The sequence below is a fragment of the Chiloscyllium punctatum genome, chromosome 13, assembly GCF_047496795.1.
Source record: "Chiloscyllium punctatum isolate Juve2018m chromosome 13, sChiPun1.3, whole genome shotgun sequence".
NCBI classification, from domain to species: Eukaryota; Metazoa; Chordata; class Chondrichthyes; order Orectolobiformes; family Hemiscylliidae; genus Chiloscyllium; species Chiloscyllium punctatum.
In genome coordinates this window covers 105,022,993-105,049,023 of record NC_092751.1, presented here as the reverse complement: position 1 = coordinate 105,049,023, position 26,031 = coordinate 105,022,993, and the positions used below count along the sequence as shown (strand labels likewise).

At 45.3% G+C, this 26,031-nt stretch overlaps 1 protein-coding gene across 4 annotated transcripts in view; it reads left to right on the top strand.

The window, feature by feature from the left end:
* unc5b (unc-5 netrin receptor B) overlaps positions 1 to 23,899 on the top strand; it is a 268,998-nt gene extending 245,099 nt beyond the window's left edge. For all 4 annotated transcript variants that reach the window (XM_072583546.1, XM_072583545.1, XM_072583548.1 and 1 more), the window contains 6 exons: positions 3,368 to 3,536; positions 7,933 to 8,166; positions 10,173 to 10,322; positions 16,104 to 16,268; positions 17,689 to 17,867; positions 20,542 to 23,899. In XM_072583546.1, coding sequence (XP_072439647.1) covers positions 3,368 to 3,536; positions 7,933 to 8,166; positions 10,173 to 10,322; positions 16,104 to 16,268; positions 17,689 to 17,867; positions 20,542 to 20,704 — 1,060 coding nt within the window. In that variant the 3' untranslated portion in view covers positions 20,705 to 23,899. The remainder of the gene's footprint in view (positions 1 to 3,367; positions 3,537 to 7,932; positions 8,167 to 10,172; positions 10,323 to 16,103; positions 16,269 to 17,688; positions 17,868 to 20,541) is intronic.
* Positions 23,900 to 26,031: the final 2,132 nt, after the last annotated feature.

Below are 26,031 nucleotides of genomic sequence, written 5' to 3'. Positions count from 1 at the left end.
AGACGTAAGCCCTTCATCTGGAAAGTCTGGCAGACAGTCAATCAAAAAGGAAATAGTCCTGCACACATTCTAATTTCTTGTTTGACAAGAAGAGGATGGAGAATGTGTTAACAAATACACACATGAATTCCCAAAGTGTCTTCACCTGCCTGTGAGCAAAGTATAACTCTGTTTGTGACTGATTAAGCCCTAGGACACTGACCGAGACTTCCATGTCTTTATCAACAAGTGGCAGGGCCAGTATTTGACAAATGATTTCTCGTGAAGAAAGAGAATTTAGATAGCACCTTTTGTGTCTTGAGGACATCCCAAAGCCATATCGTACAGTGACTGAAATAACCCTTTGAAGTTGTCATGTGGCAAGCGTAGCAGTCAACCTGCACACAGCAAGATCCCAAAAACAATGTCACCACAGCCAGATCATCATACTTTTGTGATGTCAGTCGAGGGGTAATTATCAGGCACTGCACTGGGGAGAACTCCTGTTGCTGTCCTTCCAAACAACACCATGGTAACGTAAACAGAAATTTCTAGAGAAACTCAGCAGGTCTGGCAGTGTCCTGCATTCTGAAGAAGGGCCACTGGACTCAAAATGTTAACTCTGTTTGTCTCTCCACAGATGCAGCCAGACCTGCTGAGTTTCTCCAGCACTTTCTCTTTCAGATTTCCAGCATCCCACAGTTCTCTGTTTTTATGTTACCATGGTCACTTCCACATGAACAGAGTGGGTTGGGCTTTGGCTTGACAACTCCTTGAAAAGGCAGCTTCCCCAACTGTGCTGCATGCCCTCCGTGCTTTCCGGCTTTTCGCATGCAGCTATTGAGCTCATAACCTTCTGATCCAAATACAGGCGTCCTGCTCACTCAGTGAAATGGGCACCGCCTTTAACATGTTGCCATTCTGAGTCAGAATTGCGATTCCATTTTGCCACTCACCAGGAGCTCTCTCAGTGACTTATTCATAGAATCCCTGCCATGTGGCCATTCAGCCCGTCTTCACTGAGACAGCATTTGGCAGAGCAGCCTGATTCACAATGCCCTGCAAATCTGGTCCCATCTAGAACTGTCCCATTGCCTCTTGGAAGCTCCTCGGAGAACCCACCTCTCATTATAGACCATGCGTTTGTTCCTCCCTGGTGTGAACACATGAGGTGTGTTTCTCGATTGAATGATACTCAGGATGGACCTTCCTGGGTCACACTGAATTCTGGTAGATCTATTTGCATCAACCAGATCAGAGATGTTTCTACAACCTTCTTGAACCCAGAGCTCCTGGTTCAGAGATAGGGAAGCCACCACGATACCACAAGAACCCCTGGCCGAACCAAGGGAAAGGCTGCATTAATGGGTCCGGAGGCATTGACACATTTGACTATAAAACTGTTGGGGAGGTTTCCAATGGTGCTTCTAGGAATGACATTGCCGCCCCCTTGTGGAAACATCCATTATAAACTTAGTTCATTGTGAGCTCAAGGTAACTGAGCAAATGGACAAACATGCAATGGACCTGTGTCGCTGTCCCCCACAGGCCCAGAACTTTAGCACAGAGTCTTACTTCACCTAAAGCAGTAGACTTATGCCAGTGTTAAAGTGGCGTGTCAGCCAAATATGTTCACACACAATGTAGAAGTGCGTTAATAAGTGGCAACTCGTGGAAAAAAGTCATTCGGCTTTTTAAATTGGTTTGTTGAACATGTGTATGACTGGCCAGGCCCATGTTTACTGCCTGTCCCTTGAGAAGGTGGTGGTAAGCTGCCTTCTTGTATTGCTGCAGTACATGGTTGACCCACAATACCATTGGGAGAGAATTCCAGGATTTTGACCCAATGACAATGAAGGAACAGTGATATATTTCCAAGTCAGGGTGGTGAGTGGCTGGGAGGGGAACTTGCAGGGGGTGGTGTTCCCATGTATCTGCTGCCTGTGTCCTTCTAGAAAGAAGTGGTCGTGGGTTTAGAAAGTGTTGTCTGAGGATCTTTGGTGAATTTCTGCAATGCATCTTGTAGATAGTACACACTGCTGGTACTGGGTGCCGGTGATGGGGAGAGTGGGTAATTTTGTGGATGTGGTGCCAGTCAAGTCGGTTGCTTTGTCCTGGACAGTGTCAAGCTTCTTGAGAGATTTTTTTGGAGCTGCACCCATCCAGGTAATTGGGGTATAGCATCACACTCCTGACTTGTGCCTTGTTGGTGATGGACAGGCTTTGAGGAGTCAGGAGGTGAGTTAATCACTGCAGAATTCCCAGCCTCTGACCTGCTCTTGCAGCCACTGTGTTTATGTGGCCAGTGCAGTTAAAGTTCTGGTCAATGGTAACCCAGAGGATGTTGATAATGGCGGTTTCAGTGATGGTAACACTATTGACTGCCAAGGGGTGTAAATTAGATTGTCTCTTATTGGCGATGGTCATTGCCTGGCATTTGTGTGGCAGGAATGTCACATGTCAGTCTAAGCTGAACTAGCCAGTGCGGAACTTAATATTCCACATGAGATTCCTCACAATCCATTTACTCTGGTCTTTCAGTGTATCTTTCTGTTCGCTCTCTTCCCATTTATGTTTGGCAGTTTCCAACTTCATCGGTAAGATATGGGTGGGTGTGTGTGGCTGAGCCAGCATTTGACACATGTCCTTTCCCTTGAGAAAGTGATGGTGAGCTTTCTTCTTGAACTATTGTAGCCCACATGTTGTATGATGACCCACAATAATGGTCGGGATGGAGTTTAGGATTTTGATTCAGCGAGAGTCAGGGAACAGCAATAGATATCCAAGTCAGAACATTGGAGGGTTTGGAGGGAAACTAGCAGGTGGTGATAGATTTTTGAAAGTATCGACACTCCTCAGCTCAGCAGTTGTGGTGATGGCAGGCTCCAGGTTTGAATGATTCCTGAACTGATTTCCATGTTGAATTGGCAGGTTTATATCTTGAGTTGACGTTGTCTTGCTATCAGGTTTTATTTTGTCCACTGCTGTGAGCTGCAGGCACCTAATTGGGAACAGAAGAACTAGGAGCAAGTGTAGTCCATTCGGCCCCTCAAGCCTGCTGCCCCATTCGATGAGGTCATGGCTGATCTTCTTGTGACCTCAGCTGCACTTCCCTCCATTAACCCTGAAGTCCTTTGTCTTACCAAAACTCGATCAAACTCAGCTTCGAATAAATTCAGTAACCCCCCTCCACCGCTTTTGGGCAACACAGACTAATGGGAGAAATGAAACCCCATCTCCATTTTAATGATGAGAGCACTTATTCAAAGATGGTTGAACTATTGGTATGCATGTGTTAATCTAACCCCTTTTATCAGAGCGATAAGGACGGATGTTTTGTTGTCCAGTGATGATTGAGGAATTCTCTTATTATTGTCTTCCCATTAAGGCCCCCATCTGAAGGTTCACAGACAGTCCTGAGTCCAATGGTGACATGTGGCCCAACGGGCATGTTGTTGTGTCGGCCTGTTGTCCTCAGTATCCCTCACTGTGCAGACATCTGCGGATCTGACTGGACCATTAAATTCAAGACACAGACTCACCAGGCGGCATGGGAGGTAAGAACACAAGGACCCAGCGAAGCACACTTGCAGACGATCCCCAACTCCAGCACCCTCTTCAAAATACCCTTTCGTTGATTCAGTTGTGGGATCTGACTGCACTTATTCCCCATCCCTGAAGGCTCTGGAGCTATGGCTCATCATCAGCAACAAGCAGCAACTTTCAGACACTGTTTTGGTTGTGTGTGATCTGCCTGGCAATGACAGAAGTGGAAGAGGTTTAATAACTAAGAGTGTTTCATTTGAATTAGATTAGATTACTTACAGTGTGGAAACAGGCCCTTCGGCCCAACAAGTCCATACCACCCCGCCGAAGCGCAACCCACCCATACCCCTACCCCTACATCTACCCCTTAACTAACACTTCGGGCAATTTAGCATGGCCAATTCACCTGACCTGCACATTTTGGACTGTGGGAGGAAACCGGAGCACCCGAAGGAAACCCACGCAGACACGGGGAGAATGTGCAAACTCCACACAGTCAGTCGCCTGAGGCGGGAATTGAACCCGGGTCTCTGGCACTGTGAGGCAGCAGTGCTAACCACTGTGCCACCGTGCCGCCACTTATTGTTGGGCTGTCATCTATCATGTCACTCTTACTGAAAATTCCTGTTAATTTGAACTGATGTAAAATTCATCAAGCTCATGGGATTTGAACCCATGCTCTTGGAGCACTGGATTGAGTGACTACATTACCAACTGTGCCACCGTCACCTCATGAACGTTGGCAGAGTGTGGATGTGATGCCAACATATCTAAGCCAGCCCACCTGTTGAACCAAACCCTGCCAGCTGGAGGGGCCGGTGAGAACTCAGGACTCATAATCCAGAAAGATAAAATTAGGAATTTCTTTTTCATCTAAACCTCATCCAAGAATTAATTTTACCCTCGAATGCACTTGATCTCATTAGATTCCCTACAGTGTGGAAGCAGGCCCTTCGGGCCAACCAGTCCACACCGACCCTCCGAAGAGTAACCCACCAACTAATGCACCTAACACTATGGACAATTTAGCACGGCCAATTTACCTGGCCTGTACATCTTTGGATTGTGGGAGGAAACCCACGCAGACATGGGGAGGATGTGCAAACTCCACACAGACAGGTGCCCAAGGCTGGAATCAAACCTGGGACCCTGGTGCTGTGAGGCAGCAGTGCTAACCACTGAGCCACCCTCTCTCCTGCCATAATCTGTATCCATTCCTGGGATGTGGGCATCTCAGGCTGGACCAGCATTTATTACATCCCCAGTTGCCATTGCGAAGGTGGGGGTGAGCTGCCTTCATGAACCGCTGCAGACCATGTGCTGTGGGTCAACTCAAAACGCCCTTAGAGAGGGGACTCCAGGATTTTGACCCAGCGACACTGAAGAAATGCTGATATATTTTCAAGTCAGGATGGTGAGTGGCTTGGAGGTGAACTTGAAGGTGCTGGTGTCCCCATGTACTTGCTGCCCTTGTCCTTCCAGATGGAAGTGTTTGTGGGTTTGGAAGGTGTTGTTGGAGGGGCCTGAGTGAGTTACTGTGGTGTATCCCTCTCAGACAATGTACTGAAGGTAGCTGAAAAGGCTCGCCTGAAGAAATGTCCCCACGGGAAATTATTGCAATAATACTCAGGGGTAATAGTTCAGTTCTGTTTTGTTTGCTGACTTTACAGAATCATTCCAACCCAGGATGCCATTCGGCCCAGTGAACTTACTCTGTGAGTTGTCATTGATGATTGTTACACCCCCTGCAAGTTCCCCTCCAAGTCCCACAGCAACCTGACTTGAAAATATATCACCGTTCCTTCAGTGTCGCTGGGTCAAAATCGTACAACTAACAATATTGTGGGTCTACCCTACAGTGGTTCAAGAAAGCAATTCACCACCACCTTGTGAAGGGTCAATTTGGGACAGTCAATAAATGTCCCACAAATGAATAAAGACAATGGGCAGCACGGTGGCTCAGTGGTTAGCATTGCTGCCTCATAGCACCAGGGTCCCAGGTTCGATTCCAGCCTCGGGTGACTGTCTGGCTGTCTGTGTGGAGTTTGCACATTCTCCCTGTGTCTGTGCGGGATTCCTCCCATAACCCAAAGATGTGCAGATCAGGTGGATTGGCTATGCTAAATTGTCCATGGTGTTCAGGGTTGTGTAGGTCAGGTGCATTAGTCAGGGGTAAATGTAGCATAATATGGTAGGGGAATGGGTCTGGGTGAGTTCCTCTCCAGAGAGTCGGTGTGGACTTGCTGGGCCGAAGGGCCTGTTTCCACACTAGCGATTCTCTGAATGGAGGGAAAGACCAACTGCAATTGAAGGATAAAATTAATTCTTAGATTAGGGTTAGACGAAAAAAATGCATTCATAATTTTGTCTTTCTGGAATATGAGACATGATTCCAAGAACCATCCAGTGAGATGACAGGGCTTTGGTTTGAGCAGGGCAGACTCCTTCTGCTTTAAGTGTACAAGAACAGGGAGTGCTAGAGAAACTTAGCAGGCCTGGCAGTGTTTGTGGAGAGAGAAACAGAGTTGATGTTTTGAGTCCCGTCAAGCTCTGAATATATGTCACAAGACATACAAGCAGAAATTAGGCCATTCAGCTCATTGAGTCTGCTCTGCCATCCAACCATGGCTAATAGGTTTCTCAATCCCATTCTCCCTGTAACCTTTAATCCCCTTGATACTCAAGAACCTATCCAGTAAGAGGTCATGGGACTCGCAACATTAACTCTTGAGATGCTGCCAGATCTGTTGAGTCTCTCCAGCAGTGGTTTCAGATCTCCTGCATCTGCAGTTTTTTGTGTTATTTCTGCGTTCATTGTGATGGCTGTAGAGCAGGTGAATGGTAACGGTTGAAGGAGGCAGTTCACCACCATTTTCTCAAGGGGCAACTAGGAACAGGCAATAAATGCTGGGCCCAGCCAGCGACACCTACATCCCACAAATGAATAAAAACAGCACACCATTCTGACCTTTAATCATGCTCACGGTGCCAGTCCATTGTTGCTGCAGCCTCTTTAAATGAATATAAAATCTAAACAAACTTTGGCTTGTGATGATGTCAAATCTATGTCTGAGAATAAAAATACTCCATTTTGTTCAAGCTTTTTGACTTCCGTCTTTGTCTGGTTGATGCCAAGTTACACACACAATAGAAACAATGTCTGAAGATTGGAGACATTGCCCGGACTGATTGCTGTTCAATTGATTGGACTGGACACTATTGTAATGCTAATGAACAAAGCTAATTGTAAAGAGCTGCATCAGATTTCCCCAATGAGCAATTGGTGTTTATAAGTTTTTCTTTTATGCAATGTGTCGTCACTGGCAAGGCCAGAATTTGTTGATTGTCCCTCAGTTTCCTTGAACTGAGTGGTTTGCCCAAGCTCTTCAAAGGGCCATCAAGAGGCAACTCCATTGCTGTGAGTCTGGGGTCAACCCCATTGCTGTGAGTCTGGGGTCAACCCCATTGCTGTGAGTCTAGGGTCAACCCCATTGCTGCGAGTCTGGGGTCAACCCCATTGCTAAGAGTCTGGGGTCAACCCCATTGCTAAGAGTCTGGGTCAATACCATTGCTAAGAGTCTGGGGTTGACCCCACTGTTAAGAGTCTGGGTCAATACCATTGCTGTGAGTCTGGGATCAACTCCATTGCTGTACATCTGGGGTCAATCCCATTGCTGTGCATCTGGGGTAAACCCTATTGCTGCAAGTCTGGGGTCAACTACAGCAAAGTGGATCTGGAGTCACGTGTAGGCCAGACCAGGTGAGGATGGCTGATAAAAGCAAAATACTGCGGATACTACAGTTCTGAAATAAGAGCAGAAATTGCTGGAGAAACTCAGCAGGTCTGTGCAGACAGAAGCAGAGTTAATGTTTTGAGTCCAATACAGCTCTTTCTCAGTGCTCTGTTTCCGAGTCTGCAGATGCTGCCAGGCCTGCAGAGTTTCTCCAGCATTTTATGCTTTAGTTCCCGATTTCCAGCATCTGTAGAATTTTGCTTCCATCTCCTCGGAGTATTTGCCTGGGCCTTGGGATTACAGAACACTCCGAAACGCCTTCCTGTTTGACCAATCTTTTGGGTCTTTGTCTGAATATCTCCCAATGGAGCTTGGTGACAAATTCGATTTGGTAAACCTCCAGTGAAGCACATTTTACTGTGCCAAAGGTGCTGTAATTTGTTGTTGGTGATCATGGAGCTAACTGTCCAGGTTTGTCTCTCCCTTAATTTGGAGAAATTTGCAGCTAACTCCCTGCAGAAGATTAACAGAGTGGCTAATTATTCTGTTGTCAAGTAATCACGTGAGGACCATTGCCCAAAGCTCCAAGAGGGATCTTTATCATTGGCTGTTCACTCCTGACTTTTTTTATTTCTCTCTCTCTCTCTCTCTCCCTCTTTGTTTTGTTCTTCAGGAGGTGGTGACACTGGAAGAGGAGAATTTAAATACCCCCTGCTACTGTCAGCTGGACCCCCAGTCCTGCCACGTTTTGCTTGACCAATTGGGCACGTATGCCCTCGTGGGGGAGTCTGCCTCCAGGTCAGCCATTAAAAGACTCCAGCTCGCCATATTTGCACCCATCTCATGTACATCTCTGGAGTACAGCCTTAAAGTGTACTGTGTGGACGACACTCCAGATGCTTTAAAGGTATCGGTTATATTGTAAACTCCTCCACACCCATGCTCAGCTTTCGACATGACAGTGATCCTCTCTTTTATCACTGTGTGTTTTGTAGTGTCACACAATAGACACGTTCTCAGGGATTTAAAACCTTCCAGATACTGAGTTAACTAACCTGGGGAAGGGTCACCAGACCCAAAATGTTAACTCTCATTTCTCTTCACAGATGCTTTTCTAGCGATTTCTGGTTTTGCTTCCAGATATTGAGTACAGGAGTTGGGAGGTCATGTTGTGGCTGTACAGGACATTGGTTAGGCCACTTTTGGAATATTGCGTGCAATTTTGGTCTCCTTCCTATTGGAAAGGTGTTGTGAAACTTGAAAGGGTTCAGAAAAGATTTACAAGGATGTTGCCAGGGTTGGAGGATTTGAGCTACAAGGGGAGGCTGAACAGGCTGGGGCTGTTTTCTCTGGAGCGTCGGAGGCTGAAGGGTGATCTTATAGAGGTTTATAAAATTATGAGGGGCATGGATAGGGTGACTAGGCAAAGTCTCTTCCCTGGGGTGGGGGAGTCCAGAACTAAAGGGCATAGGTTTGGGGTGAGAGGGGGAAGATATAAAGGAGACTGAAGGGGCAACTTTTTCACACAGAGGGTGGTACATGTATGGAATGAACTGCCAGAGGAAATGATAGAGGCTGGTACAATTGCAACATTTAAGAGGCATTTGGATGGGTATATGAATAGGAAGGGTTTGGAGGGATATAGGCTGGGTGCTGGCAGGTGGGACTAGATTGGGTTGGGATATCTGGTCGGCATGGACGGGTTGGACCGAAGGGTCTGTTTCCATACTGTACATCTCTATGACTCTATATGATTTCGATAACTTCAGTTTGAAATTGCCCCTCTGATTTCATGCAGCATTGGTTTCAGCTGGTTCCATTTACACCTCCAATGGACTCATTTTTTTTCTCTGCTTCCTGTCCCAATATCAATCTGTTTTTGCTTTCCCTTCCACCATCCTCCCTTTTGTCACTTAATCATTCCCTGCACCCTTCAGTCTCCAGTGATTTCAAAGCTTGGTTCTGCTGGTTAACTTATAAAACACAATGATTTAATACAACCAATAGCACTTATTTGTAAAGCATATAACGTGGTTTTTACATACCTCACTTCCCCATTCAGCTGCTGGGTAAATCCCCACACACCGTGTGCAGATTCTAACTCGGACCTTGACTTGACGAACAGGTCACATGACTCCTCCCTTAGTGATCCTTTCTTAAAGGGGCCGACTACAGCACAGTCCATTGGGATCGAGAGGGAATGGTTTCCACTTGGATTCACTAGATTCCGATAATGGGCTGATAAACTCAACCCATTGATGTGTAGAAAATGCCACACGTGAAGATGTTCCTCATTACCCACTGGATTTATCAATAACTGTCTTGTAGTTATGGAGTCTTGTGAAGGGTCGGGCAGTGGGTTAGTTGAAGGTTTGAATGCCCCCTTGGAGACCTCAATTTCATCTCTACATGTTCCTGCTGAAGTCTCTCCATGTGTTCCATACTTACCCAAATTAGTCTTCCACATTTTGACCAGTAACTTACCACATCTGACCTCTTCGGGAATGATTTAGGAACATCCCTAAAACTTGCTTAATGTCCTCCCTTGAGTCTCTGCCACGGTTAAGGTCCCTGCTATGCTTCACTTTTGTTCTGTACTTGCTTCGAGACAGTTAAAACCCGAACTTCTCCCCGCCCCAGCAGAATGTTTAAGCCTGAATGTTAACTCCATTAAACGCCAAGAAACTCAGCTGGTCTGGCAGACCTGTGGAGAGAGAAACAGACTTAATGTTTTGAGTCCAGTACGACTCTTCTTAAGAACTCTAGGCTGAAGTAGGGTCATACTGGACTTGAAACGTTTCTTTCCCCATAGATGCCGCCAGACCTGCTGAGTTTCTCCAGCATCTGTCACGGAATCGATTAACAATCTCACAGAATTTCACATTCTTGTTTCTTTAATCTGTCTCCCAACAGGAAGTGCTGGAGCTAGAGAGGACTCTGGGAGGTTACCTTCTTGAGGAACCCAAGACACTACTGTTTAAGGACAGTTACCACAATCTCCGGCTGTCCATTCACAATATCCCCCACTCGTTGTGGAGAAGCAAGTTGCTCGCCAAATATCAGGTCAGGCCTGAATTGTCACACCTCCAGCCTCGCTTGCAGAGAATAAAGAACTGTGGTTTGCAGTTTGACTTAATCAGAATTTTATGTTCAGCCGCAGCTAGAATAGCAACTGAGCTGAAAGCATTTGCTCGGTGATTAATACTGAATTGATGATTTGCAACTCAAGGGAAGGCCATTCAGCCCTGTGCTTGCTTTTTGATAGCTTCCAGCCACACATTCTCACCATTGAAACTCATTGTGGAGAAAGGGCATGACGAAGTCAGAATAAAGTGTCCCACATTTTTTGTTACTATCCTACTAGCAGTTGGTAACTAAACAATCCTGAACTATTCAGACTAGACGAGCTCTTCCATGTGTCTATAGCGGTTGCAATTGTTCAGTATTTTGTTGTACTGCCCTCTCTGATAGGGAGGTGTAAATAAACACAGGAAATACAGGCAGGAGTAGACCATTGTGCCCATCGAACCTGGTCTGTTGTTCTATATAATCGTGGTGGATCTTCTGCCTCAGCTCCAGTTTCCTGCTTTCCCTCCCTTCATATTCCTCAGGGAAGGCATCAAAGGAATAGACAGGAAAGTGTAGTTGAGGATTGTCAGACCAGCCACAATCTCAATCAATGGCAGAGCAGGCTTGATGGGCTGAATGGCCTGTTTCTGGTCCTACATCTTATGCTTTTAATTTTTCTGAGAGACCTGTCTCCGCCTTAAATATTGGATTTGGATTTCGGGTTTTATTGTCATGTGTACTCAAGCACAGGAGTACAGTGGAAAGTGGCTAATATTGCCATAATGACACCATCTTAGATACAAAGGGACTGAAGTACAAAAAAACCTCAGGTACAAAGTAATAAGAGAAACAGAGTTTAAAAGTTAAGTACTACCTGTGGTGGCACTGCTGCCTCACAGCACCAGGGACCCGGGTTCAATTCCCTTCTGTGTGAAGGTTGCACATTCTCCTCGTGTCTGCGTGAGATTCCTCCCACAGTCCAAATATGTGCAGGTCAGGTGAACTGGCTGTGGGAAATTGCCCATAGTGTTAGATGAATTCGTCAGGGGTAACCTTAGAGTAAGGGAAATGGGTCTGGATGGGCTACTCTTCAGAGGGTCAGTGTGGACTTGTTGGGTCGAAGGGTCTGTTTCCATACTATAGGGAATCTAACCTAATCTCACAGAATAAGTAGAAAAATTAAGGAAATTAACTCTTTCTTAATTTAAACTAGAAAAATAAAGGAATTAAGTTAAAGGTTCAGCAGCTTTTGATGAGCCCTGTGCTTAGCTCGCTTTCCAGGAGACTTCAGCTGTTTGTTCTCATCACTGCAGATACCAGGGAGGGTCCTCCCTCACCGTTTGCCCTTCCCACATTGGGAATATATTCCACAATGGACACTCCACAATTCTCCAGCAGAGGGATTTCCAATTATTTACACATCCCTCTGCATGATGACCTTTCTCAGTCCGAAATAATCTTTCAATATGAGTGTGACCCCACACCCCTTCAGTTCAAAGTTGCTCAGTAATGGCTGCCTGACAGCAAGTACATGTTGACCTCACCGTTATGGTCCAGGCCAGACCATATTTTAAGAGGGTAGCCCAGACCTAACTTTTTTTTTAGTTTAAAGGTAGATGTATGTGGATATTCCAGGTGTGAGGCAGTTTGTCAAACCACTCAGCTTTAAGCAAAATAGTGTTTATTTAAACACTACAGTTGAAACACGAACAAAAGAAAATGGAATTTAGAATAACTTAACTATTAGAAAGTATGAACAACTCGACATAGCAACTTAACTAAGGAGCTGGTCCAATTCTCGTAACATTCCATAAACACACCCCTTTGCAAAAGGTCAATTCAAACACAGGTTCTTACAGGCTGGAGAGATTTCAGAGAGAAAAGTCAGTCAAGAATCATCTGCTGAAGCATGGAACTTTTCTCTGGACTGCAGCAGCTTTTGTGGCTGCTACAATTAAACTTGAAATTGAATTGGGAGAACTGACCACTCCCCTGCCATTGTTAAACTGGGGTCTTTTCAGACATTTCAACACCTCTGCCAGTGCTCCTCAGTTGGGTTGATGAGCAAAAGCTGGCATATTGAGCAAAGCCAGCGTTGTGTCAGATTTCAGCGTCAGCCTGTAGATGAGAGAAGGTGATGAATTCGAAAGGGAGGTGTTTTGGAGTTCTGAAATTTCCAGTGCTTTCTGACCTAATTTGCTTTCATGTACCTGGTGAGACTTTGACACTAACATAAAGATTATTTCCTCCCCTGCTAGTAATATAAAATATTTAACGTCGTCCTGGTCTGTGCTAGCCAGGAAAGCTGTTACAGGTCACATTGTTATGGAAACTGTGACCAGCAAAGTATGGGCATGGAGTGCACCTTTTTGATCATTTTCTGTGCGTTTCTGGTCTATCATAAAATCGCTACAACGTGGAAACAGGCCATTTGGCCCATTGAATCCATACCGACCCTCCAAACAGCATCCCATTCAAAGCCCCACCCTATTCCTGTAACCCACATTTCCCATATCTAACTGACCTAACCTGCACACTATGGGGCAATTTAGCATAGACGATCCACCCTAACCTGCACATTTTTGGGCTGTGGGAGGAAACCCGTGCAGACACAGGGAGAATGTGCAAACTCCACACTGACAGTCACCCGAGGCTGGATTCAAACCTAAGTCCCTAGTGCTGTGAGGTAGCAGTGCTAACCACTAAGCCACCGTACCATACACGAGGGGACAAGCTGATGATATGCGACTCAGGACATCATCCAGGATTACACTTGCTTCCAATCATTTGCCTTATTTTGTTTCTACACATGGGTATTTCTCCCTGCTCGGCCTTGCTGTCAATTCCCAAGATGTTGCTTCAAAAACCTTTCCTCTTCTTTTGTGATGCACCTTGTAACAGATTTGAAATGATGCCAGTATATTCCCAGGGTCTACCTAGTAATGTGTGTTTTTATCAGTTTATTAATTCATGGAACATTCACCAAGACTCCTTAGATATCACGTCCCAAACTCACGACCACTTCCATCTAGAAGGACAAGGACAGCAGATCCATGGACCACCATCCACTGCAAATTCACCATCCTAACTGGGAAATATAACACTGTTCCTTCAGTGTCGCTGTGTCAAAATGTCTTCCTAACAGCATTAGGGTTCTATCTAATCCAAATGGACCGCAGTGGTTCAAGAAGGCAGTTCATCACCTGGGCAGTTAGCAAGCCATGCTGATCCAGCTCTGATCCCTAACTCGGCCAACATGTGTATATCCCAACCCTAATTCCTATTGACATGGTGGTAGTGAGCTATCTTCTTAAACTGTGTCTGGGACATAGGGTCACCTACAATACAGTTAGGAAGGGGGTTGCAGGATTTTGACCCAGCAATACTGAAGGAATGGCGAAATATTTCCAAGTCAGGATGGTGAGTGACTTGGAGGGGAACTTGCAGGGGGTGGTGTTCCTATGTATCTGCTGCCCTTGTCCTTCTGGATGTCAGTGGTTGTTTATTTGCCAGAATACTTTAAGTTCTCAGCCTCTGATTTGCTGTAGCTCTCTGTTAAAGTTGGCTTAAAATGATTGTCTCAGGATTGTCACAAAAACAGAGGAAAACATTCTCAGAGGAATCACCATTGGATTAGTCACTGGGAGAGTATTCTCAAAACCTGGCTTCGTTTCATAAAGAATTGTGGTCAAATTCTCTCAAAGCAGCTTCAGAATTTAAATCCAAGTAATTGAATAATTGCAGAATTTAATGCTAATCTCGATAAAGACGCCATGAAACTATCACGTTGTCATTCAAACCCGTCTGATCACTTGAATGAGTTTTTTTTTAAAAAAGCACATTGCTAACATTCAAACACACTCCCCCCGGGGACCCCCCCTGTAAAAACTGACACACTCACCACAGGGACCACCCCCTGTAAGTACAGACACACTCCCCCCAGGGACCCCGCTGTAAATACTGACACATTCCCTCCGGGGACCCCCCCTGTAAATACTGGCACACACCCTCCCCAGGTAGCCCCCTCCCCCCCCCCCCCCCCAGTAAATACTGACACACTCCCCCTGGGGACCCCCCCCCCTGTAAATACTGACACACACACCCCCAGGGACCCCCTGTAAATACTGACACACACACCCCCAGGGACCCCCTGTAAATACTGACACACTGCCCCCAGGGACCCCCCTGTAAATACTGACACACTCCCCACGGGGACCCACCCTGTAAATGCTGAGACACTCCCCCCAGGGACCCCCCTGTAAATAATGACACACACCCCCCCAGGGATCCCCTGTGAATACTGACACACTCCCCCCCCCAGGACCCCCTGTAAATACTGACACACACCCCCCGGGGACCCCCCTGTAAATACTGACACAATCCCCCCAGGGACCCCCCTGTAAATACTGACAGACTCTCCCCGGGGACACCCCTGTAAATACTGGCACAGTCCCCCAGGGACCCCACCCCCCCCCAAATACTGACACACTCCCCCCCAAGTGACCTCCTGTAAATACTGACACACTCCCCCAGGGACTCCCCTGTAAATACTGACACAGACCCCCCCGTGACCCCCCTGTAAATACTGACACACTCCTCCCAGGGACCCCCCCTGTAAATACGACACCCCCCCCCTCCCCCCAGGGAACCCCTGTAAATACTGACTCACTCCCCCCAGGGACCGCCCTGTAAATACTGACACCCCCCTCCTCCCAGGACACCCCTGTAAATACTGGCACACTCCCCCCGGGGACTCCCCTGTAAATACTGACACACTCCCCCCAGGGACCCCCTGTAAATACTGGCACACTCCCCCCGGGGACTCCCCTGTAAATACTGACACATTCCCCCCCGGGGACCCCCTGTAAATACTGACACACTCCCCCAGGGACCCCCTCCTGTAAATACTGACACACTCCCCCCGGGGACTCCCCTGTAAATACTGACACATTCCCCCCCGGGGACCCCCTGTAAATACTGACACACTCCCCCAGGGACCCCCTCCTGTAAATACTGACACACTCCCCCCAGGGACCCCTTGTAAATGCTGACACACTCCCCCAGGGACCCCCTCCTGTAAATACTGACACACTCCCCCCAGGGACCCCTTGTAAATACTGACACACTCCCCCCAGGGACCCACCTGTAAATGCTGACACACTCCCCCAGGGACCCCCTCCTGTAAATACTGACACACTCCCCCCGGGGACTCCCCTGTAAATACTGACACACTCCCCCAGGGACCCACCTGTAAATACTAACCCCACCCCCTCCCCACTCCTGGGGACTCTCTTTCGATGTTGACAGTCACTGGGAGTTTCTTGTCCTGTGTCCAAACTAAAACATAACACCCTTTGTTATGTATTATTAATGATAGAAATATAAGGTCAATCCACCAACAAATGGAGAGTATTCCTGGCTCTCCTAAGTTCTGTGCTCCCTATATCCCTAACCCCAGAGGTTTGCAATTCACAAAGCTTTGCTTTCGCTAACTCCCAAAATTTGCAAAATGTTTATATTGATTTGTTTTTCATGTCTCTCTCAATGAGTAGATTAAATGAAAGGAATCAAATGTCATCCTCTCCCTCCCTCTCTCTCCCATCTTGCTCTCCTCTCTCAATCCAATCTCATCTCTATCTTTCCTCTCTGCCCTCTCCTCTCTCCCTCCTTTCTCTTTGCCCACTCTCACTGCCCCCATCTTTCCTGCCTCTCTCCTTCCTCTCCCCCTTCTCTCTGCCTCTCACTTTCTCATTTTCGGGTTCTTGTGTATTCCAGGAAATCCCATTTTATCATATTTGGAGTGGTACCCAGAGAGCATTGCACTGCACCTTCTCACTGGAGCGATACAGCCTGGCATCCACTGAATTCTCCTGCAAAATCTGTGTCCGACAGGTGGAGGGGGAAGGTCAGATATTCCAGCTACATACAACCATTGAAGAGGTAAGAGAACAGGAAGCTGAAGCTGTGATCACAAACCTCCAACACTTTCTGCTTCATGACTATAAAGAAACTATGAACTGTACCTCGCGTAGTAAAATTTCCCAGAGTTTTACCAACCCATAAGGCTGTCCTCTCTTTAGAGAGAGCGAGATAGGACAGGTACCGATTTAACCTGAGGGTCACCATACCACAGACTAGGGACTGTCCTTCATGGTAGCTTCAGCTGATTCGCTCATAGAATCCCCACAGTGTGGAAGCAGACCATTCAGCCCACACTAACCCTCCAAAGAGCAGCTCACTCGCCACCCCCCGTCCCATCCCTGTAACCCTGCATTTCCCATGGCTAACCCACCTAGCCTACACATCTCTGCACACTATATGACAGTTTAACATGGCCAATCCACTTAATCTGCACATCTTTGGACTGTGGGAAGAAACCAGAGGATCTGGAAGAAAACCCACATAGACACGGGGAGAATGTGCAAAACTCCACACAGACAGTTACCCAAGGGTGGGATTGAACCCAGGTTCCTAGTGCTGTGGGGCAGCAGTCCTAACCACTGAGCCAACATGTCACCCTATCAGGGATCAAACTCATGCTGTTGGTGTTACTCTGCATTGAATGTGCCATCAACCAGTTGAGCTAACCAATGGGAGAGGTGCAGGATACTGAGGGATGAGACAGCTGATATCCATCCTTATCTGTATTACACAGTACATACAGCGTAGGTAAGGCCATTTGGCCCAAAAGATCTGTACACATTCTAACAGATTCCACAGATTCACCACTTTCTTGGTAAAGTCATTTCTCCTGAACTACCATTTGGACATTTTAGTCGCTAATTTGGATTTATGGCCCTTTGTTCTGGTGTCACCCATATGTGAAAACAACATCTCTATCTCAATCCTTTTCAAACCCTTTCATAGTCTTAAATGCCACGCTCTGTCAGATCTCCTCATTTTCTCTTTCCTAGACTCTTCACACTTTCTTGACCTGTGTAGTCCACTCTGACCTGGTGTTATCCCAGTCTTTGTGTTTCGTGATTTCTCTGGTGACTGTCATCATTTTGATCAATCTCTGTGGGCATCTTATAACAAATTTCATGGGAGGGTGGGGAATGTGAGTTGGACCTGGACAATGCCCCAGAACATTTGCACAGTTACATATACGATGCCTCTCAAAGTGAATCGAAGAATCTGGATTTTTTTCACTCAGATAACAGTTCTGTGAACCACCAAGGAATGCCTTACTACGTTGAAGGTGCTATATAAATAAAAGCTGTTGTCAATGGATTGGTCACTCTGTGCCCTCACTTTGACCGTCGTGAAGTATTGTATTCCATGATCTTGTTTGCATTGAAATTTCGGACATCTTGGTCGGTCTTGAATAACAATAGATATCTGTTGCTTTTGCCATCAGAATTCCAAATGTGTTAGCCCATTCCACACGCAGGGTGGCACCAACATAACCACACAGGTCGGCCCTTATGCCTTTAAGATTCCATATTCCATCCGGCAGAAAATCTGTACGAATTTGGATGCACCAAATACCCGAGGGAATGACTGGAGGCTCTTAGCCGAGAAGCTGGGGGTGGACAGGTGAGTGGAGGAACGCCTTAGTGGCTGTCAGCAAGCAGTATTGGCAAAAATACTAGAATCCATCACCAAGGAAGCAGGGGCAGAACGCTCTGAAAATCATTACGCAAACGGGCAGAGTCAACTTGGTTTTGTCAAAGTGCAATCCTGTGGTGTCAGAATGACTGGAGTTTGTTACGACAAAGGGTAAACCCTCTCTGTTGATTTTAAACCAGCAACACAGAAAAGATTTATCCTGTGCAGTAATCTGTGAAAATTTGAGAGGCCAAGAACTATTTAAAGTAAAAATTAACAACTTTATTTCTTAAAAACATAACAGAGAATAATTAACCAACAACTATTTACAACTCCTTCCTCCAACCTATCTTTTACTTTCCCTTCTATAACACTAGTCCAATAAAACCCCCAATTAAAATTTACTGAAAAATTCAAATTTCAAAACCAGCCAGCGGTCGAATCTTCTCTTTATATCTTCCTCTGTAGATCTGCTCTCCAGGTCGGTGTCGATGTTTTTTCTCTGTGCAAACTCCTTCTGTAGACAGGTACCTCGAAGAGAGTTCTGACTAGCAACCTACATCTATTGGTCTTTTGGCAGGTCTCTCCCAGCTGTTCAAGTTTTCCTGGTCTTATATCCCCACAGCATCATATTGTGTCATTGTATTTTAATATTGTCAATATAGTCAATTCAAACTTGATTGGTGTTTGGGATTTTTTTAGGGGGTATAATTTAAACTGATTGACCCAATTTGAGTCTGTTTTTGTCTTCTGGCAACCAGCTACTCTAGCTGCTGGACTACATATTACATTGTGTCTTGTTCAGAACACTTGGTGCTGTGTCAGGTAGCTTTTAACTCTCTTAAAGGTACAATATGTCCACATCTTCATAACAAGTTCTTTGAAGTTGTAACAAACAGACTGGGTGAAAGCAATTGGCAGATGTGGCATATCCAGATTTACAAAAGGTATTCAATAAATCTCCACGTGAAAGATTACTGAGGAAGTTAAAAGTTCATGGTGTTCAAGTGGTGATATGTGGTGCTGGAAAAACACCGCAAGCAAGACAGCATCCGAGGAGCAGGAGAATCGACGCTTCGGGATTAAGCCCTTCTTCAGGAACAAAACGTTGATTCTCCTGCTCCTCGGATGCTGTCTGGCCTGCTGTGTTTTTCCAGCACCACATTTTTCAAATCTGGTCTCCAGCATCTGCAGTCCTCACTTTCTCCTCCTTCAAGTGGTGATATGTTAACAAGGATAGGGGCCTGGCTAACCAATAGGAAGTGGTGAGTCCAGATAAATGAGTTAGCTTCAGGACGACAAGCTGTAACAAGTGGAGTGCCACAGGAATTAGTATCGGGACCTGAACTGTTTATGAACTGTTACCAAAGCAAATACATCCTTCCTTAAGTAAAGAGATCAGAGCTGTCTTCAACACTGTCTGCTTAGTCTCACCCAAACTGTTACAGCAAGACATCGCTCCTTTCATATTTTACCCATCAGTAATAAAGGCCAGCATTCCACTTGCTGTCCTTCTTGAAAGCAAAGTCTGCTGAGAAAAGTCGAATTATTTCTCCAGCAGAATGCAGTCAGTCGAGAATGGTCATACAGTTGATAGATGTTATATAAAACCAGGTCATTTAGAGTAAGGCAGTTTATTATTGGGGGTGTTGGGATTAACTAATTCTCTCCTTTCTGCTGGGAAGGAGGAATAATTAGGTGAAACTCATTGGTTTATTAATTTGTCATATTTCAGTCTCCTCATCTCAATATATGTGAAACAAGCCCAAGCGCAAGAGAGCCTTTCCATTTCAACCTGAACTAGAAGATTATTGTGCTGTCCGTGTTATTTCAATATATCAGTATGACTGTCCCGTATTAGAACATACATAGAACATAGAGTAGTACAGCACAGCAATAGGCCCATCGGCCCATCATGTCTGTGCTGAGCATGATGCCATTCTAAACTACTCCCAGCTGCCCTCACATGGTATAGCTGTATTCCCTGCCTGTTCATGTGTCTATGTAAATGCCTCTTAAACATTGCTATGGTATCAGCTTATAACACCTCCCCTGGCAGTGCATTCCAAGCACCTACCACCCACTGCTTAAAAAGCTTTCCTCACACATCTCCCTTAAACTTCCCCCTCTCATCTTAAACCTATGCCCCCAAATATTTGACATTTCCACGCTGGGAGAAAGACCCTGTCTGTCCACCCTATCGATGTCTCTCATTATTGTAGAGACTTCTATCAGGTCACCCCTCAGCCTCCAACACTGTTGTGAATACGACCCGATCTTGTCCAACCTCTCTGACAACTGATACACTCCAATCCAGGCAGCATCCTGGTAAACCTCTTTTACTCCCTCTCCAAAGCCACCTCCTTATAGTGTGGTGACCAGAACTACACACAATACTCTAAATGTGGCCTTATGGTTTTACACAGCTGCAACATGAATTGCTAACTTTTACACTCAGTGCCCCGACAAATGAAGACAAGCATACCCTCTGCCTTATTCCATTTTATCCACTTGTGTTGGCACTTTCAGGAAGCTATGGACTTGTACCCTAAGATCCTTCTGTGTATAAATGCTCCTAAGGGTCCTGCCATTTACTGTATGCTGTTGCATTTGATCTCCCAGTACATGCTAATTTTGCTCTCTCTCTCTCTCACATGTTTAGATACCTCACCTATTTTGCTACAAAACTTAGTCCGACTGGCGTCATCCTGGACCTGTGGGAAGCCCAGCATCAGGATGATGGAGATATCAACTCCCTCGCCAGTGTCCTCGAGGAGATGGGCAAGAGTGACGTGATGGTAGTCATGACAACAGAAGAATGCTGAAAGATGGATAACTTTACAATGTAGTGATGGATCCCCAGCATCCATGGCAACTGTTACAGAAATCCACCTGCTGCTGACTGCAGCACCAAGCCAATTAGGAACGAGTAGCAATTTTTACATGAGAGCTGAAGATGTCATTTTCGATCCAGACAGAAAAGAAACCCTCGCTCCTCTCAAAACCTTTGGGCAGCTTGTATAACATTAACAGTTTCTTAGGAAACGCATTTAATTTATTGTCCATATCTTTGGATGCTCTTTTTTTTTGTTCGCTCCTATGTTGAGACTTTGTATAAAAACCTGAGGATTTGTTTACATTCACAGCCAATGTAGACATCCCTCAAAATCCCAGTGCACATGTTGTACAAATCAGAACAGGGAGAGGAATCCAACTGAGTTGCTCAACAAAACTATACGAGAGGAAGAGGATGAATTGTGAATGTTGGCAGATGTCACAGAGTCATGTTAATGCCTTTCATTTCATTATTATGTTGCAAACACAGTTTCTCCATACAGACAAGTACATGGACAGACAAGGACATCCATACAGGTTTCTCACAAGCCATGACTGCAGAAACACAACTTGGATCTAAAAGTGGTTTTTAACGCTTTTCTCTCTCTCTCTCTCTTTTTGATACAAGCTCATTAGTTCTGGTTTGAGGATGGCAGTGGCTGAGCTTGTTCTGCATTCACTGTCCACAATGTCACAACAGCGTTTCCAGTAAGTCAGTCAGTAAGTGCAGAGGAATGTCATTTGATGGTTAGTGGGCATTCACTCAGTAATATCAACTGCGATCATTTCCAGGCTAGCAACCAGCATTTCTGCTCAAAGGATCTGTTCATCTACTGCAGTTATACTGCTGACCTCCTGCCTCTTTCCCCTTCACCACATTGCCCCAGCTCTCCATCGACACACACACGAGTGATTCCTACTCCAGGCTGCGCTAATTGATACCAGGATTTAAGGACGCTCATGAAGTGAAGCAATAGTCAATCATCGTAGGGACCTACCATTTCCCAGGAGAAATAAGCCTGATTCATAAGCTTGCAAAGTCCTCACAGGCGAAATGGCCAGATCCACGCACACATGAGGAATGAACATCCAACTTCTTGGCTTGAAGAAATATGGGCCTGGAGATTTGATTGTGTCACCATGTCTTTGTTACTTTAAAGCACATTGTCAGCGTTAAACTGTTCTTAAACTGCAGTTCCATTTTTGTTCCTCTGAATTTCATTTCAGCATCAAAAGTTATTGAAGTGGAAAGTTAGGTGGAAAGCATGGAGGAAGCATATGGATGGGTTCTGACACCATCTGACGTATTCCTCCATAACAGGGGCTTTATTCAGTGATGTGATTTCCTCTTCTGGCTACAGTTCCCGCATTCCCAACCTCCATCCACTCCACCTCACCTTCAAAACCTCAAGCCGCTGCAAGCTGGAGTTCCGAGAATGTTTAATCCTCGATTTCCTTTGCCCCACAAACTGGAAGAATCGTAAAGCCATTTTCAAAGCCTGAGATCAGTTCTCAGAGAGAGCTGTGGACTTGGATGAGGCGAAGGTGCATCATGTGGGGAGCTGGCCTCCTCAGGTCAGAGGTTGAAAGGGAAGCACTCACTGGGAGGGAATGCAACCCGAGATCATTTTCTTGTCAGAACCTCTCTTGCATGGGGAAGCCTTCACGTGATCTCACTCTGCATTTGACTCTGATGTTGAGGATAAGTATTCAATGATGTCTTATTCCAAACTTGCCTTTAAATAAAAACACCTTTGGTTTTTGTCATGTCCTCATCAAGATATTTGATAGTAAAAGCCAATAGACATCGAAAGGTGGGTACACCATCAGAAACATCTGAAGTTGAGTAAATGGTCAAGCCAACCCAAAAAAAATTGGGTGATTGTGGGAGTGTGCATTTTTGATGCTATGGTAGTTTCAATAAGAGTATGAGATACACAAGGCTGCACCATCAAAAGTGACACTAATTTGTGTTATTTGTAAATGTTGTTTAAATGTTTAAGTACTTGGTAGCATGGCACATTTTGATTTATTTATTTTCAAGGTGTTTTGGACAAATATATTTTAAATTCATCATTGTGTTAATTTTAATTGTTAAGTGTCTGATTCAGAAAGTGAAGTATCAGACATTAATTATCAGCCTTAGTCTGGCTTGTGGGGAGAAAGAACCTTCAAACTTTTTGCCTAATCCAAATCGGACACCTGTGTATAAAGAAATCCACTTATAATTCCATGATTGGGTTGACAACTCTCCCCGGATTGCTCTGGAATCTTCCAGAATTGAAAGTTAATCTCCAGGGTCCCGCTACGAGTAAGGGCCAGGAAAAGATTCACAGGGCTTCTAGAGAACTTTTATCTCCCAGTTTCTTTGAGTGCATCTTTTTGTTAGTTATAAAAACGTATGGCGGGGGGAGGGGGGTGGGGTGTTGGGTGGAGCTTAATGGGAGAAGGGCTGTTTGACCTGGTAGAGGAAACAAGAACAAGGGTGGTCATGTGCTGGAAATTTCCAGGAATGCACCCACCCAGCACTGACACCCCTCCTTCCAAAGAGCTGATGAAAGAGAAGTCGATCTCTCCCCACGTGCAAACCAACAACCAGCTAAACCACACACTCCTTATTAAATATTTCAATCAAGTTTTATCGACGTGCAGTGGTGAGCTTTTAAAAGTAAAGAATCTTCAGTTTAGATGACAATATATAGTTTTTATAAAATTATATTTGAACAATCCATGATGGCTACTGGTGTGCATTTCAATAATGGTGTAACTGAGACTCTGGACCTAAATAAGAGCAATCCTGTTTATTGCAGAGAGGGGTGGTTGGCGCTAACTTTTAGATGGCTATGGCCAGCATTTTTCAGTATTCATTGATTAAAAGCGGCTGAAGGTGTTTTAGTGAACAGTTAATCCTCTTTTTCCCATATAAAGGTAACATGACACCAAGCAGTTAGCAAAATAATGCTTTACTTTCTTTCATTCACTCCAAGTGCTATGCAAGTTCATAGAAGTTAATTCATTTTCAGGCATATCGTGATGCTTCAGTTTTTATGTACACCTTTCATATTTATATGTATAGAAAGTGCTAGAATCAATTGCTCTGTCCCTCTTTTCATGTATTGTTCATTCTGTAAACTACCAATTGTAAATAAGTTTAGCATTCCTATTGTAACAAATTAATTTTTATGCAATAAATTATATTTCCTAGTTTAATTAATCAAATTTTTTTTTCTTTAAAATGCCAAATATTGATGCTCATAATGTTATCAGTTAGATAACATTCCTCTCCCCTGTTTGAACATAGTTGGAATTCTTTGGTATGAGTAATTAAGTGCTCACAATATTTTTTGTTCCTTTTGAGATTGCCCCAGGGATATATTTTGATTTTCAGGAGCTTTTTGATATACTTTTTCAATCTCGTCAGTCAACATAGTCACTTAGTAAAAAATAACTTTTGCATTTATTTTCATAGTTAGAAGCCAACACAACACCAGGTTATGGTCCAACAGGTTTATTTGATATCACAATTTTCGAAGCTCTGCCCTTTCATCCTGACAAAGGAGCAGTGCTCCAAAAGTTTGTGATTTCATATAAACCTGTTGGACTATAAGTTGGTGTCGCGTGACTCCTCACTTTGTCAACCCCAGTACAACATTTTACACATCATCACCTCTGTTCTAACAGAGCCATCACCTTAAATATGTTGTGCACACACTGGCAAGACCAGTGTTAAAATTTGACTCGAAACACAGTCATTGCACCTCAAGTGATTCACAGAATGGGGAAATGCTTTGAAACATGATAACACATACAGAACAACCTCAGTTATCCAAACATCATTTATCCGAATTTCAGATTATCTGAACAAGATCTCAAGGTCCTGTAAAAATTTTATCAAAGTTAAGTAAAAGCACAGCGAAAGCAGGCAGCCTGGGCTGGTGGCAAGAGCAGGAACAGGGTCGCCAGGGGAACCCTGTTCCTGTTATTGCCCCGCCCCAATGGGAACCCTGTTCCTGTTATTGCCCCGCCCCCAATGGAACCCTGTTCCTGTTATTGCCCCGCCCCCAATGGAACCCTGTTCCTGCTATTACCCCGCCCCCACGGGAACCCTGTTCCTGCTATTGCCCCGCCCCAAGGGAACCCTGTTCCTGCTATTGCCCCGCCCCCACGGGAACCCTATTCCTGTTATTGCCCCGCCCCCACGGGAACCCTGTTCCTGCTATTGCCCCGCCCCCACGGGAACCCTGTTCCTGTTATTGCCCCGCCCCCACGGGAACCCTGATCAGTTATCCAAACAATCAGTTATCTGAACAATCAGTTTTCCCAATAAAATACTCCCTGCCCGTCTCATTCGGAAGATTGATCTTGTTCTTGTAAATGCAAGCCTTCATATAATAAAACTGTTTAATATTCATTGGAGTTGTGGAGGAAGAGGTGTATGCTCCTAGCCGTAAGGCAGCTGTGCAGTTTGGACGGTCACCTCAGGGTTAAACGGGACACCAAGATTTTATGTGGCTCAGCCTCACACAGTTGTTGGGGTTGGAACTTCCCATATTGAATTTCCTTGCGGATATTTTGAATCAACCTGATCAGAAATGATTAATATACTTGAGTTTATCTTTCTAATCAACCCACTCAGAAGTGTTATTACTCGCCTCTGGGGCTTGAATCCAGACCTCCTGGTCCAGGGGCCAGAACACTGCCACAGCACCACAAGAGGCTCCAGCAATTTACTTGCATAGTCAAGGAGCCTACAAATAACATTTGTGTCCATCAGTGTCACACGGTCATGGGTTCAAGTTTCACTCAGAGACTTGGTCTGTTCACAATAAGGGGAGTTTAATTTCAGTGTTAAAACCAGTGTTGAAGGATGGCAGGGATTGCTATTTATTGATTAGATTACCTATAGCCCAACCCAACTCTCCAAAGAGTAACCCACCCAGTCCTATTTCCCTCTGACTTATACACATGGCCAATTAAGGGGGTCCTTAAGGGGGAGGGGGAGCAGCCCCAGATCGTGGTCCACATTGGCACCAACGACATAGGTAGGAAGAGGGGTGAGGATGTTAGACAGGCTTTCAGGGAGCTAGGCTGGAAGCTCAGAGCTAGAACGAACAGAGTTGTTGTCTCTGGTTTGTTACCCGTGCCACGTGATAGAGAGTCGAGGAATAGGGAGAGAGAAGAGTTAAATGCGTGGCTACAGGGATGGTGCAGGAGGGAGGGATTTCAGTTTCTGGACAACTAGGGTTCTTTCTGGGGAAGGTGGGACCTCTATAAACAGGATGGTCTACACCTGAACCTGAGGGGCACCAGTATCCTT